The 17167-nt window shown below is 33.7% G+C and overlaps 1 protein-coding gene across 2 annotated transcripts in view; it reads left to right on the top strand.

Moving 5' to 3' along the window:
• Positions 1-17167, top strand: part of ANO5 (anoctamin 5) — an 88565-nt gene that overhangs the window by 34890 nt on the left and 36508 nt on the right. For both annotated transcript variants that reach the window (XM_032166402.3, XM_032166401.3), the window contains exons 7-8: positions 8324-8437; positions 11567-11682. In XM_032166402.3, coding sequence (XP_032022293.1) covers positions 8324-8437; positions 11567-11682 — 230 coding nt within the window. The remainder of the gene's footprint in view (positions 1-8323; positions 8438-11566; positions 11683-17167) is intronic.

The raw sequence follows: 17167 nt of genomic DNA, 5'->3' as shown, positions 1-17167 counted from the left end.
GATTTTGTAAGATCTTTGTAAAATGGTTTTACAAACTTGGAGTTTGGTTTTATACAGTCAGTGCATAGTAAAGGAACTATTTATCATTCCAAATGGAAATGAAATGTTTTAATTCCTTTATATATGGATAAAATTTGAGAAACCTCAAAACTTTTTTTTTCCTTCATTTAAAACTATTTTCTGCCTTCTAAATAGTATTGTTTTCTCTGCATTTGAAGTCCTAGGATCTTTAAGTTTCCCATTAAAAACCTCTCTCAGAAAGAATCATGGTTTTGTGCCACTGTTTCTTTGTGCTTAGACTGGAATAATATCCACTTCATAGGTTACCCAGATAATTAAATTAGTTCAGACATAAAGAGCTTTGAGCAGTGCCTGGCTTATACCAAGTGTTCAACAAGTGTTAGATATTATTATCATTGTTTATCTGGCTTTCAGAGGGAAAAAAAGGTTGTATGTTACCTTTTATAGCTTGCTTATTTTAAAAAATTTATGATTGACACATAATTGTACATGTTTATGTGATAAAATGCGATGTTTCAATACATGTATACATTATGTAATGGACAAATTGGGATAACTAGCATCTCCATCATCTTAAAATTTTTCTTTTTTTTGTGATGAGATCATTCAAAAACCTCTCTTCTAGCTATTTTTATACTTTATTGTTAATGTTAGTCATCCTACTATGCAATAGAACACCAGAACTTATTCATCTTATCTAACTATAACTTTGTACCCATTGACCAATCTCTCCCCATTCTTTCCTCCCCGTACCTTTTCCCATTCTCTGCTAATCACTATTCTACCCTCTACTTCTGTGAAAACAACTTTTTGGATTCCACATATGGCTGAGATCATATGGTGTTGATCTTTCTCTTCCTACCTTAATGTCCTCTAGGTTCATATTGTCAGAAATGACAGCATTTCATTCTTTTTATGGCTATATCTAGCCATAAAATTTATTTAATTCCGTGTGTACACCTTTTCTTTCTTCAGTCATTCATTGATGGACATTTAGATTGATTCCACATCTTGGGTATCGTGAATAGTGCTACAGTAAACATAGGATAGCAGATATCTCTTAAACATACTGATTTGATTCCCTTTGGGCATATACCCAGGAATGGGATTGCTGGATTATGTGGTAGCTCTATATTTAATTTTTTGAGGAACATCCATATTGTCTTTCATAATGGCTATACCAATTTGTATTCTCTTCTGTAGTGTGTATGACTACACACTCTCCACCTCCTCTCCACGTCCTCTCCAACGTCCTCTCCAACACTTTCTCTAGGTACTCTCCAACACTTGTTATCTTTTGATTTTGTTTATTAATTTAATCATCAGGGTTCTAACAATCACAAGATTCTTTTCCTTGAGATTACTTACTTTATTTTCCTGAGGAATTAGAGGTCTGATTCCATGTTTTTTCTAGTTCCTAATAAATATTTTAAAAATTCACTGACAGGAATAGTCAACAAAATGTAATTCCTAGAATTGAGGATATGAATCCACAAACTAAAAATGTTCTTCCTTTTTTTTTTTCTAACCTGGATTAAACAACAACAAAACCTAAGTCAGGATTTATGGGAATAAAGAGCAAATGACATGGAAACAGAAGACCTTATTTCAAGTCGTAACTCTGCTACTTTCTAAATATGATCATTTCTCTTAAAACAAATAATGATAATACTGACATGATTGTGAAAATCAAATGAAATAATGTATGTAATGCACTTTGAAAATGGAAAAGTATTTTAGAGATATTTGTTACATTGAAAAATTGTTCATAAAAAGCCAGTGAACTCGTAGGAACAAATTAGGAACTTGATGAGGAATAGAAATGTCAGTATTCATTTACCTCTACTTGTTCTTTGTGAACAGTGTCAATACCTTAGTCTAATTCAACTTTAAAGCACACTTGGTCTTCCTTCATAGTGTAGCAGTCTTGTTCTTGCTTTATTGAGGAAGATATTTGGGAGGTTAACGTAGACAAAGTCCCTTCCGTTTTATCCTCATCCACAACACTTGTTTCAATGGATAATCAAACTGAATAATATTACAAAAACATCTTACATTAATATAGAATTTCATACTTTTCAAAGCATTTCACAACCATCATGGCATCTGAGCTTCACAATATATAGTAAATAGTATATAACCCATATATGTGATATGTTTGTTTATATATACACCAATATGTAGATTTGTGAATATGTATATGATGAATATATATGATTATGTGTTTACACCTTTTATTGTGGAAAAAGGTTAGACTTTTTAACATTAACAAAGCTCTAGATTTATCCAGCCATGTCAGTGAAAAAGCTTACACTATCAATATGAGATTTAAATTGAACATATGGCCAAGGAATTTCTATGTGTATAGAAAGAGAAACAAATAAGATACATCTAATCATTTTAATTACAATGTCCTCCTTAAAGATAGAGAATTAATTTTTACAGGACACCAATGCCAAATTTCAGTCCATTTATAATGGAAAATTTTCCATTGCACTAATAATATGTAATATATGGATTCATGTCGGTATCTTTTTTTGTCAAATAATATTTTACAGCTGGATTTTATACATTCTAAGTGTACTTCATCCCAACACAGTTGCTTTTTGATAGTGTTTTTAAAAAATTCTTTTATCTTTAATTTAAGTTCGTAAAATGCTTTAAAAATTTCAGATTCATAAATCCGACCGCCTACAAATCACATCTGTGTGCCTATCAAAAGCACTCGTGTTCGACATGCCTAAAGCCAAACTTTTAACCACCATTCCCACATGTCCTCCTGACTATCAGTACCAAAAAGCAGACAGACAAAAGTGATGCAAACCAGGTCCTCTTCTAAGTATCCCTCTTCCCATGAATAGCACCTCCATTCAGGCATCAGCAAGAAGCCTAAGATTTCTTTATACTACCTCTCCTTTACCACCCATGTTCAACCCATCACGAGGTTCTATCAGTTTAACTCCTAACTGTCTTTGAATCTGTCCACTTCCATCTCCACCTTCGCTATTACCAAATTATCCAAAATCATAGTCATCATTCATGAGATCTACTAAAATGCATTTTAATTGGTCTTCCTACCCATGCTTTTGCTACTCTCTAATATAGACATCCAGAATGATCTTTGTAAAATCAACTCTGATAGTGTCAGCCCTTCAAACCTCACCATACCTCTTATGGCACAGATCAGAATTATTAATGTGGCTGAGAACTATATGATTCATTACAGAGGAATCAGAAGATTTTGAAAATTAAATAATTATTTTTCTGTTTTTTTATTAGTGTTCATCTTCCTATTAGTCTCACCATTGTATGCTCAATGCCCAGTATATAACACTCATAAGTATTTTTAAGTAATGAATTAATAAGATGTACATTATTTCATCACATCATTTTATATTATAAGCATTTTCCAATATTTCAATATCACTTCTATGGTCATTTACCTTATTAAATTTTTTAGTCGTACAACTAAAGCACAGTTTCATCCTCATTGTGAAAGTAGCAAACATTAAAGAGATATATATCATAAAATGAAAAGATGTTATATTAATCCCCATTTTACTTATTTTTCAGTGGAAAACACTTATCGGTTAACAGTATATTCTTTCATATCTTTTTGTGACAGTACATATTAATCTATCTATTCATTTTAATGGTTCTTTATATTCTATAGTATAGATATAATTTTATTAAACATTTTCACATGTGATAGCTATTCAGGTTGTTTCCACCTTTTCTGATATTATAAACAACTCAGTTTGCAAGCTGGTATTTATACATTTCAGCATAAATATAAGTTTTCTGCTAAAAGAGATACACATGTAAAATTTCGAGATCTAAGGACATGCACATTTAAATTTTTACGTGTATTACACTATCACACTTTGCAAAAAGATGTAGTAATTTGGAGTCCTAATTACAACATATGAGAGTACTTGGTTTTCCACCTACATACCTTTCTGGACACAAGAAATTATCAGTCTTTCATGTTGTCTCTTTTTTTAATGGATGCATAAAATGATAGAGGTCCATAAGTCGTAATTATCACAAGATGAACACAGCCACGTGACCACCACCAACACCTAAAGAGAAAATACTCTTAGCCATCCAGAAGCTCTAGTGCCTCCTCTCATTCACTATTCCTCGTCTCCTCTGCAGAGATAGACTAACTTCTTACAGCAGAGATTAGTTTGGCTTGTTTTTAAATTTTATAAAAATGCAGTCATACAGTATGTGTTGTTGGTAGTCTGGCTTCTTTAACTCAACCTTTATTTGGGTGATCAGTTAAGCTCTTGTATGAACTTTTGTTCATTCATTTTCATTCTTTGGTATAGAAATTTATTTGTGTATGTGTCATTATTGTTTTAATTTGCACTTCCCTGATGTAAATGAGATTGATCTCCTTGTATATGTTTATTGGCCATCTAGATATGCAATTTTGTGAAGTACCTGCTAAAGTCTCTGGTCTGTTTTCAATTAGGTCTTCCCTTTTCTCGTCAATTTGCAGTAGTTATTTATATATTCTTGATCTGAGTCCTTTATTCATTTTATATTCTACTGATCTTTTGTTACTTTGTGTTTCCCTTTTGAATGTTTTTAGATAAACAGATGTTTTTAATTCGAATATACCCTGCTTTCTCAATTTTTTATGTTATGAATAATGCTGTTAATATTCAACTCGCACCAAGATAATGAAATTAATTTCATATATTATCTTTTAAAAGTTATATTATTTTACTTTTTACATTGACAACTACTATCTACCTGTAATTAATTTTTGTGCCTTGTACAAAATGTAAGTCAATTTTTTTCTCTTAAGTGTATAGTCAGTCAGGTTGCACCAGTTATTGAAAACATTCAACTTTTCATACTGTTTTACCATGCCACCTTTTGTTATAACCTAAGTATCTATATATTCATAGCTCTACTTCTGAATTTTATTCTGCTGATCTACTCCATCTATTTTTGTGTCAGTACTTAGAATGTTGAACTTTATCTGAGTTCTGTAGTCCCTTAAAACAGGGACAGTTAAAGGAATCATTTCACATTCTAGAAAACTGTTTATTACACAGAACTACTCTTTACCATATGACATAGATAATACTCATAGATACCCCTTCCTGCAAGTTTGACTTGACAGCACCATTTTCCACATAGTTCATCCTAAATTCACCTGGTAATTGAAGTGTTTATCTGTGTTTCTTACTTGCTTTTATTCCAAGAAAAAAAAACTCATATCTCTATGTCAAGAACTAGTTACAGCATGGAGCCAGGTGCTTAGGCTAAACTCCCATGGAGACTGGGAGATGAGTATGCTGCCTTTTTTGATGCTTACATTTTTAAAAGTGATTACTCCAAGAAAACATAAGAAAAAAAATACCTGATTTATAAAATTGTTAAGAGCCTTATTTAGCTTTTTAAAAGACACACATCTCAAAGGGACAAAGAAAGAATTGATAAGTTCTCTAAAAGAAATAGGAGGGGACTTCAAAATTTTCTGGAAAAACAGAATTTAAAAAAATATATATAAACTTTATTTATCACAATAAGCTTTCTCAGGGTCCAGCCATTTTTTGTGAGTGATCATAGCAGCCATTTAGTCTTTCCTTGAGGAACTGAGGGTCCTGGGAATCTAACCATGGCAATGTAGTCTTACTTGCATTATTAACTGAAGAAAAATGGATGCCCCTTCCACACATTTTAAGATTAAGAAACAAAAAGAAGTTAGACTGAGCCAAATCAGGACTGAAAGGTGGATGCCTAATGATGTCTCATTGAAACTTTTGTAAAAATTGCCCTTGTTTTATGAGAGGAGGAGCAGAAACATTGTACCTGTGAAGAAGGGCTCTCTGCTGAAGCATTCCAAGGAGTTTTTCTGCTAAAACTTTGGCTAATTTTCTCAAAACACTGTCATAATGAGCAGAAGTCATTGTTATTCAGCCCACCAGAATGTCAACAAGCGAAATTCCTTGAGCATCCCCCAAAAAACTGTTGCCATGGCCTTTGCTCTTGGTTTGTCTGCTTTTGCTTTCCCTGAACCACTTCCACCACTTGGTAGCCATTGCTTTGATTGTGCTTTATCTTCAGGATAACACTGGCAAAGCCATGTTTCATCTCCTGTCATAATTCTTCAAATAAATTCTTAAGGGTCTTGATCTTACTTATTTAAAATTTCCATTGAAAACTGCTTTTGTCTGCAGGTGAACTGAGTACAACAATTTTCACACCCATTGATTGGAAAATTTGCTCCACTATAATTTTTCAGTCAGAATGGTGAAAGCTTAACCAGTTGAGATATCTGTGATGTTGGCTATTATTTGTGCTGTTCATCATTGGTCGTCTTCAATTAGGGCATGAACAAGGTGAATTTTTTCCTTGCAAATTGATGTGCATGGTCTGCTGCTGTGGGTTTCATCTTTGACATTATCTCATCCCTTCTTAAAATGAGTTATTCATTTATAAACTGTTGATCTCTTTAGGGGGATTGTCTTCATAAGCTTTTGGTAAAGCATCAGTGAGTTCACCATTCTTCCCCACAAGCTTCATCATAAATTTGATATTTGTTCTTGCTTCAATTTTAGCAGAATTTATGTTGCTCTGACAGTGGCCCTTTTCAAACTGATGTGTTCTTCTTAGTCCCTCAAACTAAATCCTGTTCGGACATGTTATAACAAGTTAATATGAGTTTAATTTTGTGCCAAAAAATTTGAAAACCACACATATCTATTTTTCATTAGTGTTTTGAAGACCCCCTTGTACTCCAAGAAATAGGAGGTGGGGGAAGTCACTTTCCCTTTTGGCACCAGGGAAAATCTAGTTCTTCTACGTCTATCCTTACCCCTGCAGTTTCTTCCTTTTGTTGTTATTAACAGTTTGTGGTAACAAAGGCCAGGCACACTTCACTTCCTCCAAATTCTCATTCTTTGTTTTATAAGTGGTTAGCTGAACTGTTTATCCCCATTGATCCATCAGAACAAGCAGTTGACCTGACTTGACCAAACTTTAATTAAGCTTCTCTTCTCCCTGTAGGAACCTGAACATTGACCTACCCCCAACTTGAGCCAATATTGTCATGTATAGAAGCTCCTCCTTAACACAAAGAATGATAATCCCTGACACTTGCTTACTTCTCCCTATGAATGAAATCACTTTTCTGTCTGACCTTTCAGATGTTTGCAGATCTCCTGAAACTTTCTTTCTATTGCAGTAGTCCCTCTCTATCTTTTGCAACAATTTTTTCAAATAATGTATTTTCAGGCCTAAATTCAGGTTTTTTTTTTTTATTTTAGAATACTGTGCTTTACTTATTATCATAGCTTTATAATACATCTTAATACCTGGTAGTGCAAATATTTCCACTTTGTTAACATCCCAAGATAGAGTTCTTATTTTGGTGAATCTTTCCTAAGGAGATAATCTAAAATATGTAAAACATATTTTTAAATAATGTCATATTTATGACATTATTTATAAAAATTAAAACTACCTTGCATAAATTATTATCTATTTACTGAGATGGAATATTGAGCTGCTCCTAACATGAATGATGAATTTAGATGGTGATGATTCAAGAACTACAACCATTTCCAATCAAAAAGTCCTTGAATGGTGAAATGTAAAAGAAACGAAAGGTAGGGGACTATGTATAAAACAGTGCTGAAAAAAACAAATTTAGCAATTAGAAAGAAAGAAATTTTGAAAAGTTGCTGGAAGATAAAAAGCAGATGAGATTGAATTCACAGAAATACAAGAGCAGAGGATACCAAAGCCCAAATTATATTCAGGATGAAACTCATAGAAATATGCAAGTTGTTGCAAAGTCGCTGTAGAGATAGGATCACTTTGGCTAATAAATTCAGATATCAGGTAAAAGGCCTTGTAAAAATAATTAATTGAAGAAGTTTTCAAGACAGCTTGGATAAATATCAATTCTACTCCATATTCCCCCAATTGAACTGTTAGTAGTGACATTAGTATCCTACTTGAAGCCCTAATTATAGTAGAAATTCTGGCACAAAGAACTAAAGAGGAGGTTTGGACAGGAGAGGCAAAATAAATTATGGTCTGTTCACCCCTGCACCCCATCAAATGAATGGGGAGCTCTCAGACTCAGAAGCTAAAATATCTGCAAACTCCGTATAATCCCACACTCTACATCTTCCTGACAACCAAGAGAAGCTTCCTTCTGTAATTAGAGCCTGCATCTACATTCAAAGTAGACATTGTTAAATTGTGATTGAAAGAAATGTGGAAAGCATAAAGTTCTGAGATGTGATAGTGTCTCTTTGCACTTACCTTGTAGGTGTACTATATTCTTTCAAGATGTCCTTTCGGCATAGAAGATGGGAAGAAAAGGTTTGGGATTGAAAGACTGCTAAACTCTAATACTTATTCATCTGCCTATCCACTCCACGATGTATGTATAGGTTTGATTATGAAAATCTGAGCTTATTTTCCTCCTGCCATGTTCATTACTGGGAGAGAGAATCTTCCTTTACTTCAGTTGCTTAGTTTTCTCTCATGGTGGGAAAATCCCCAAAGACTTCTTGGTTCTGAGCTGAGAGCTTTACCAGCTATGCTGAGATATATAATAAATGTATCTTTGAGGTTTCAAATGGACATTTATTTTAAAAACTTTTACATTTGCACATGACTTTTTATTAGAACCCATTTTGAAAATAGCAGTCACATTAAAAGGACATTTTAGGACATAATATTTGGAAATTTCTATCTGAGCCCATTAGTTCTTTTCTCACTTATAAAGTTTTGAAGCTGTAAAGAATTTAAATTACATGCATTCACATATTCATTCATCAAATACATGGTTGGCTTCAATTATATGTAAAGCATTCTGTTAGGCATTATTGGAACACAACCATGAATCCAAGCTCATAGACTAGGACTCTCCTAGAAATAAAGCATGTGTACAACTGCAATATAAACTAAAGGCTTCAGTGCATAAGAATGCTTCAGATGTTATGACAACTGATGTTCAGAGGAATGTTTTTGGGGGGCTGGCAAATCATTGTACAAAAACATTGAGTTTATAAGTTTAATAGGGAAGTGACATTTTACATGATTCACCTGTTGAACCAAACCTGAAAACTTGGCCTTGGAACCAATACTCAGCCTAATTTCTGGGTGTTTTTGATGGAAACCTTCTCATTTGAATAGCCAGTGTTTAAATTTCACCACCTATTGGCAGTGGAAATCCTGGGCCTGAATGTGTACATATTCTACTTTGAGATCATCCCTTGGAACGTCTATTTTTGTTGTCTCTTTTGTTACAGTTTTACTCTTCCATACTTAAAAAGACTTTTTGGTGATGTATTCTCTTTGTAAGAAATATAGTTCTCAGTAATAGAAGAAACAAATATTTCAATTGAAACAAGTGGCAGCTAAATAATTCCCCATTTTTTTGAAATACAGTGTTGCTGTAATACTTCCCAAAAGCCCAAAGCCAAGCTCTTCCTTTTATAGGACTTAGTCTGTTGTGCTAGTTTTCCTCTGTTAATATTTAATTTTTGTTTTGTTTACTTTTGTTTTTTGAGATGGTGTCTTTCTCTGTCCCCCAGGCTGGAGTGCAGTGGTGCAATCTTGGCTCACTGCAGCCTCCGTCTCCCAGGTTCAAGCAATTCTCCTGCCTCAGCCTCTGGAGTAGCTGAGATTACAGGCACACACCATCATGCCTGGCTAATTTTTGTATTTTTAGTAGAGACGGGGTTTTGCTATGTTGGCCAGGCTGTAATTGAACTCCTGGCCAATATTCAATATTTATTCAGTAGTATGAGAATTTACTCTAGGTCGGTTCCACACTGATTAGTTTTTCTGTAAGAGTAGAGGAAATTTTCCAAAATGAGTCGCCATTTTCAACAGGAGTGTCAATTTAGTAACTTAAGTATTAGAAAAAACAAACAGCTTCTTCTTTTTTTCAACAGCCCTTGAACACATATATAGTACATATCCACTGAGGATTGGTTCCAGAACCAATCCACGGACCCTTGGATACCAAAATCCCAGCATGGTCAAGTTCATTATATAAAATGTAGTAGTATTTGCATGTAGCCTACACACATTCTTCAGCATACTTTAATTCATCTCTAGATTATTTATAATACCCAATACAATATAAATGTAAATAGTTGTTACACTGTATTATTTTTAAATTTGTGTGTGTGTATGTGTGTTTTTACTACTGTTTAAAAATATTTACAATCTGCTGTTGGTTAGATTTGTGGGTGCAGAACCTGCAGATACAGAGGGCCCACTGTCACAATTTTTTTTTTCCTGGGGCAAAGAAACTCTTAGGAGATTATAGATTCTAAATAATAACACGGACATTGGGTAAAGCAGAGAGATCTAAAGTAGGTTAATAAACACTTTGCACTGCATTCTGTCAATCTTTCTTCACAAAATGGCTCATTCTTTTTTTTTTTTTGGAAGATTTTGAGTTTTTTTAAATTAATTTTTAGGGTATTAATTCTATTCTTACAACGCCATATCATAAAGCCAAACTAATGTCTTCAGTCATCAGCAATTTTAAACTATACATGTAGCCTTTCAGTAGAGTCATATAGGCTCATTGGAAATTCAATGTCACTGAGCTATCACTAGAGATAGCTATAACTTACTGTTGATTTTACTTTTTAATCTTTCTTTTCTTCTGAATGCAGTGTTAGGCACTGGATTTTCCCTTATGTGCTTTACAGAATCATTTTTCAAAATACCCACAGAGGCTGCTTTTTTGATTGTTTAATTTCTTAAGATTCAGTTGGATTACCTACAGAAGAAGAAAAAAGTTGGAAACTGGGTGATATAAAATTTAACACCTTATCATATAAAGATTTTCACACGTGCCAAATTTTAAACTGGATATTTATTCAGTGCTGCCTTCAGCAGTTCATTTGTCTGCAGTAAAAACAGAATATCTTAAACAGCCACAGTGTACACAATACTTTGCTAGGCCATGAAAATATATTAATAATATTAGTCAGTATCTAACGATGGGAAAAGAACTTATGCATGAAGTGATACCGAGCCCCTTAAATGCTAAAGTTTGTTGTAGTATTTTAAGTTCTTTGGGAAGTGGCTATCAGTGAGGATAGAACGGGAGTCTCTTCCTGTAATAGCAGTATGACTTTGGATTAGTTGCTTAATGTTCCTTGAAGTTTAATTTTTTCATCTATAAAAAAAAGCATTAGCCCATTTCTAAAGTCCTATCCAGTTATGTAGTGATATGGCTCTCTGGGCCGTGAATATTATATTAGGATTTGAGTAGAAAAGAAAGGGCATTCCAGGTGAAAGAATAGCTTGAGTAAAGCCAAAGTCTTACATTTTTACTTGTATTTTGAGATAGCTTTGTGTGATAATTTAATAAGTAAATATTATTATAGTTTGTGAAATAATTTCATCAATTGAATATGAAATCTAAAAGTAAAAGAAAACATACCCTTGTTTACTAACCTTCTTAGAAGAGCAGTATTTATTTACTTCGCCTTTCTCTTTTGCTTCGTCTTTTATGTACCCTCCTCTTGAATATCTGCAGGGCCAATATTGGAAGCCATCAGAACCTCCCAATCCTACCAATGAAAGATACACACTTCACCAGAATTGGGCTCGATTTTCCTATTTCTACAAGGAGCAGCCTTTAGACTTGATTAAGTAAGTTTCATACACAGGATCAGACCAATTAAAACTTGATAATGTGATTTTTATTCACAATGACATAATATTCTGGGTTTTTTTTACTGCTATTTTTGCCCACTACATTTCACAACTTCTTGATTTCATATCTACAATATCAATTAGCAATTCATTTAGGAGAATGTTGTTGCTAAATTGATGAAAGACAACAGAGATAGTGTGGTGGTGAAGAGGTTAGACCTTAGCATTTAGCTAGGCTGAATTCCAATCCAAGTTCTGTCTCTTGAAAGTTATATAAATTTGGTCAAGTTACTTAACCATTATGAAAATAGGAATAACAATATTACTACTTTTTAGCATAGTAGTTATAATATCTATACTATCTGTAAAATAGGAATAGCAATATTACTACTTTTTAGCACAGGGGCTAACACTTAGTGTTTAATACATATTAGTTTTTGTTTCTCCTGGAGTCCAGAAATTTGGAACGTAAGACAGAGGTTGTATATGGATGTTGTGTGTGTGTGCTCTCAGTGAGCTGTGAAGACGTTTGTTCTATGACCTCAATCCTTTAGACAGTTTCATTAGCTAAGCAAGAAGACTATGGTTGCAGGTTATCGCTTTAAAGCATAGCAATACTACAAGCATACAGGATATTAGGAGACTTACATGATTTTATTCAATGAGCTATTAGATTAGAGATCTCTTGCTACCATAGGCAGTGTTTTTTCCTCGATGGTTTATACTTGCATTGCTATGTTTACACAGCATCACAGTATCTGTTTCATGAGACTGATTTGAATGGATCCATCCAAATCAGTTGAAATGTTATCTCAACAGTATGTTTAAGTCAAACTAGAGGACACATTTTGAAAAATAAATGTCAGTTTATAAACTGGGGCTTTTGATAAATCATGCAAACTCTTTCTTGAATGGCTATTTTAACTGTTTTGAATAATAATCATTTAATATGTTAAGTTATAAAACTAGAATATTTATCAAAAACATTTCAAATAATTAAGAGATGAACAAAGTTTTAAGTGAAATTCTACCTTCATCAAACCCCACAAAAATAACTAGGCTTGATTTGGATAATATTGATTTAGTCCTGTTTTTGTGCTCATGAATAAAAAAGCAGAAACATTTTTTTTTTCTGAGAGCAATGGCATCTTTCTCTTCTCTTTCATGCTAAGATTTTTCTTTATTCACTAAATAGTATATTACTGATATCCTTCCATGAATACACAAAGATCTATCTGATACTATTTAGTGGAACATAGAATGCCTTATTATAAATTTCTCATAATTCATTTATTGGTTTTTCTATTGAAAAACATTAGGCTGTCCCAATTTTTTTATATAATTTCAACTTTTAAATTTTAGATTCAGGGGTATACATGCATGTTTTTTATGTGGGTATGTTGCATGATGCTGAGGTTTGGGGTACAGATCCTGCCACCCAAGTAGTGAGCATAGTAACAAATAGGGAGTTTTTTAACCCACACCCCTCTCCCACACTACCTCCTCTAGTAGTCACCAGTGTATATCGTAGTCATCCTTATATATTTAGCTCCCACTTACAAGTGGGAATATGCAACATTTGGTTTTCTGTTCTTGTATTAATTTGCTTAGGATAATGGCCTCCAGCTGCATCAGTGTTGTTGCAAAGGACATAATTTTAATCTTTTTGATGGTCGTGTAGTATTCCTTGGTTTATATATACCACGTTTTATTTATCTGCTCCACCATTAATGGGCACCTAGGTTGATACCATGTCTTTGCTATTGTAAATAGTGCTGCAATGGACATATGGGTGCATGCGTCTTTTTGGTAGAACAATTTATATTGCTTTGAGCATATACCCAGTAATGAGATTGTTGGGTCAAATGGTAGCTCTGTTTTAAGTTCTTTGCAGAAGCTCCAAACTGTTTTCCACAGTGGCTGAATTAATTTTCATTCCCATCAACAGTGTATAAATGTTCTCTTTTCTCCACAATCTCACCAGCATCTGATATTTCTTGACTTTTTAATCACAGCCATTCTGACTGGTGTGAGATGGTATCTAATTGTGGTTTTGATTTGCATTTCTCTGGATTAGTGATCGATGAGCATTTTTTCATACGTTTGTTGGTTGCCTGTATGTATTTTGAGAAGTGTCTGTTCATGTCCTTTGCCAATTTTTTAATGGGGTTATTTGGATATTGCTTGTTGACTTGTTTGAGTTCGTCACAGATTCTGGATATTAGACCTTTGTTGGATGTGTAGTTTGTGAATGTTTTCCCCTATACTGTAGATTGTTTACTCTATTGATAGTTTCTTTTGTTGTGCAAAAGCTCTTTAGTTTAATTAGGTCCCACTTGTCAATTTTTTTTATCGTTGCAATTACTTTTGGTGAGTTAGCCAAAAATTATTTACTGAGGCCGATGTAGAGAAAGATACTTCTTAGGTTTTCTTCTAGGATTTTTACAGTTTGAGGTCTTGCTTTTAAAACTTTATTCCATCTTGAGTTATTTTTCTATATGGTGAAAGATAAGGGTCCAAGTTTTATTCTTCTGTGTATTGCTAATTAGTTATCCCAGCACCATTTATTGAATACGGAATCCGTTCCCCATTGCTTGTTTTCATCAGCTTTGTTGAAGACCAGATAGTGGGAGGTGTGCAGCTTCATTTCTGGTTTCTCTGTTTAGTTCCATTGGTCTATGTGTCTGTTTCTCTACCAGTACCATGCTGTTTTGCTTACCATAGCCTTATAGCATAGTTTGAAGCCAGGTAGTGTGATGCTTCCAGTTGTGTTCTTTTTGGTTAGGATTGCTTTGGCTATTTGGCCATTTTTATGGTTCTATGTTAGTGTTAGAATAGCTTTTTCTAATTCTGTGAAAAATGTCATTGGTAGTTTGATAGGAATAACATTGAATTTGTAAATTGCTTTGGGCAGTATGGCCATTTTAATGATAGTGATTCTTCCAATCCGTGAGCAAGGAATGTTGTTCCATTTATTTGTGTCGTCTGATTTCTTTCATCAGTGTTTTGTAGTTTTCCTTGTAGAGATCTTTCACCTCCTGGATTAGCTGTATTCCTAGATATTTCATTTTTTGTGGCTATTGAAAATGGGATGGTGTTCTTGATTTGACTCTCAGCTTGAACATTATTGCCATATAGAAAGCTACTCACTTTTGTCCATTGCTTTTGGGTCCTGAAACTTTACTGAACTCTTTTGTCTGTCATTTATGAAGTCTAGGAGACTTTTGGTGGAGTCTTTAGGGTTTTCTAGGTATAGAATCATTTGTCAACAAAGAGAGATAGTTTTACTTCTTCTTTTCCTATTTGGATGCCTTTTATTTTTTTTCTCTTGCCTGATTCCTCTGGCTAGGACTTAAGTACTATGTTGAATAGGAGTGGTAAGAGTGGGCATCTTTGTTTTATTTCATTTCTCAAGGGGAATGATTCCAACTTTTGCCCATTCACTATGATGTTGGTTGTGGGTTTATCATAGATGGCTCTTATTACTTTGAGGTATGTTCATTCAATACCAAGACTATTGAGGGTTTTTAAATCATGAATGGAAAGGGATGCTGAATTTTATCAAAAGCTTTTTCTGCATTTATTGAGATGATCATATGTTAATAGTTTTTTCTCTTAATCCTATTTATGTGGTGAATCACATTGACTTATTTGCACTTGTTGAATCAGCCTTGCATCTCAGGAATAATGCCAGTTTAATCGGATTTATTAACTTTTTGACGTGCTCTTGGATTTGGTTTACTAGTATTTTGTTGACAACTTTTGTGTCTGTATTCATCAGGGATATTGGCCTGGCATTGTCTTTTTGTTGTTGTTGTGTCTCTGTCAGATTTTGGTATCAGCCTGGTGCTGGTTTCATAGAATGAGTTATGGAGAAGCCTTTCCTTTTTGAGATTTTGGAATAGTTTCAGCAGGGTTGTTACCAGTTCTTCTTTGTATGTCTAACTGCTAGTATTTGGGTGTGAATTCATCTGGTCTAGGGCATTTTTTGATTGGTAGATTTTTAAATTAATGATTAAATTTCAAAACTTATAATGGTCTCTTTGGGTCTTTACTTTCTTTCTGGTTTAATCTTGGGAGCTTTTGTGTTTCCAGGAATTTATTCATTTCCTCAAGATTTTCCAATTTATATGCATAGAATTTTTCATAATAGTATTGGAGGATTTTTGATTTCTGTAGGATTAGTTATAATATCATCATTGTCATTTCTCATTGGACTTATTTGGATCTCCTTTTTTTCTTTGTTAATATAGCTAGTGGTCTGTCTTATTTATTCTTTTGAAGAACCAATTCTTGGTTTCATTGATCTTGTGTCTAGATTTTTGCATCTCAACTTAATTCAGTTCTTCTACAATTTTAGTGGTTTTTTCTGCTAGCTTTGGCGTTGGTTTGTTCTTATTCTCTAGTTCCTCTAGGTGGAATTTTAGATTGTTATTTTGAGGTCTTTCTTACTACTTAATTGAGGCATATTAGAGCTATAAATTTTCCTCTTAGCATTGTGTTAACAGCATCCCAAAGGTTTTGGTAAGTTGTTTCCTATTTTTATTAATTTCAAAGAATTGTTTGATTTGTGCCTTAATTTGCTTATATACTCAGGAGTTATTCAGGAGCAATTTGTTTAATTTCCATGTATTGGTGCAGATTTGAGATATCTTTGTATTGATTTCCATTTTTAAAGCACTGTGGTCTGAGTATGTGCTTGATATGATTTTGTCTTTTTTAATTTAATGAGACTTGTTTTATGACTAAACATGTGATCTCTGAGAAGATGAGAATATATATTATGTGATTGGTTAGTGCTCTGTAGATGTCTATTAGGTCCAATTGGTCCAGTGTTGAGTTTAAGTCCAGAATTCTTTTGCTAGTTTTCTGCATCAATAATCTGTCTAATGCTGTCAGTGGGATGCTGAAGTCTCCCACTACTATTATGTGGCTCTCTGAGTATTTTTATAGGTCAAGAAGGGCTTGTTTTATAAACATGGGTGCTCCATTGTTGGGTACATATATATTTAGGATAGTTAAGTCTTCTTGTTGAATTGAGCCCTTTATAATTATGTAATGGCCTGATTTGCCCTTCTTAATTCTTGTTGGTTTAAAGTCTGTTTCATCTGATAGAATAGAGATTCCTGTTGTTTTTGTTTTCCATTTGCATGGTAGATCTTTCTCCATCCCTTTACTTTGAACCTGTGAGTGTCATTAGAGGTGAGACAGGTCTCTTAAAGACAGCAGACAGTTGGATCTTGTGTTTTTATCCAGCTTGCCACTCTATGTCTTTTACATGCAGTGTTTAGACCATTTATATCCAGTGTTAGTATTGATATGTGAGATTTTGATCTTGTCATCATGTTGTTAGCTTGTTGTTTTGTAGACTTGATTGTATAGTCTCTTTATAGTGCCTTTGGGCTATGTGTTTAACTGTGTTTTGTGATAGCAGGTGTTGTTCTTTTATTCCATGTTTAGTACTCCCTTAAGGACCTCTTGT

Source organism: Hylobates moloch, unplaced genomic scaffold (assembly GCF_009828535.3).
Source record: "Hylobates moloch isolate HMO894 unplaced genomic scaffold, HMol_V3 SCAFFOLD_11, whole genome shotgun sequence".
Taxonomy (NCBI): domain Eukaryota; kingdom Metazoa; phylum Chordata; class Mammalia; order Primates; family Hylobatidae; genus Hylobates; species Hylobates moloch.
Note: the sequence above shows the minus strand (reverse complement) of the source record. Positions and strands in the feature narration are given on the sequence as shown.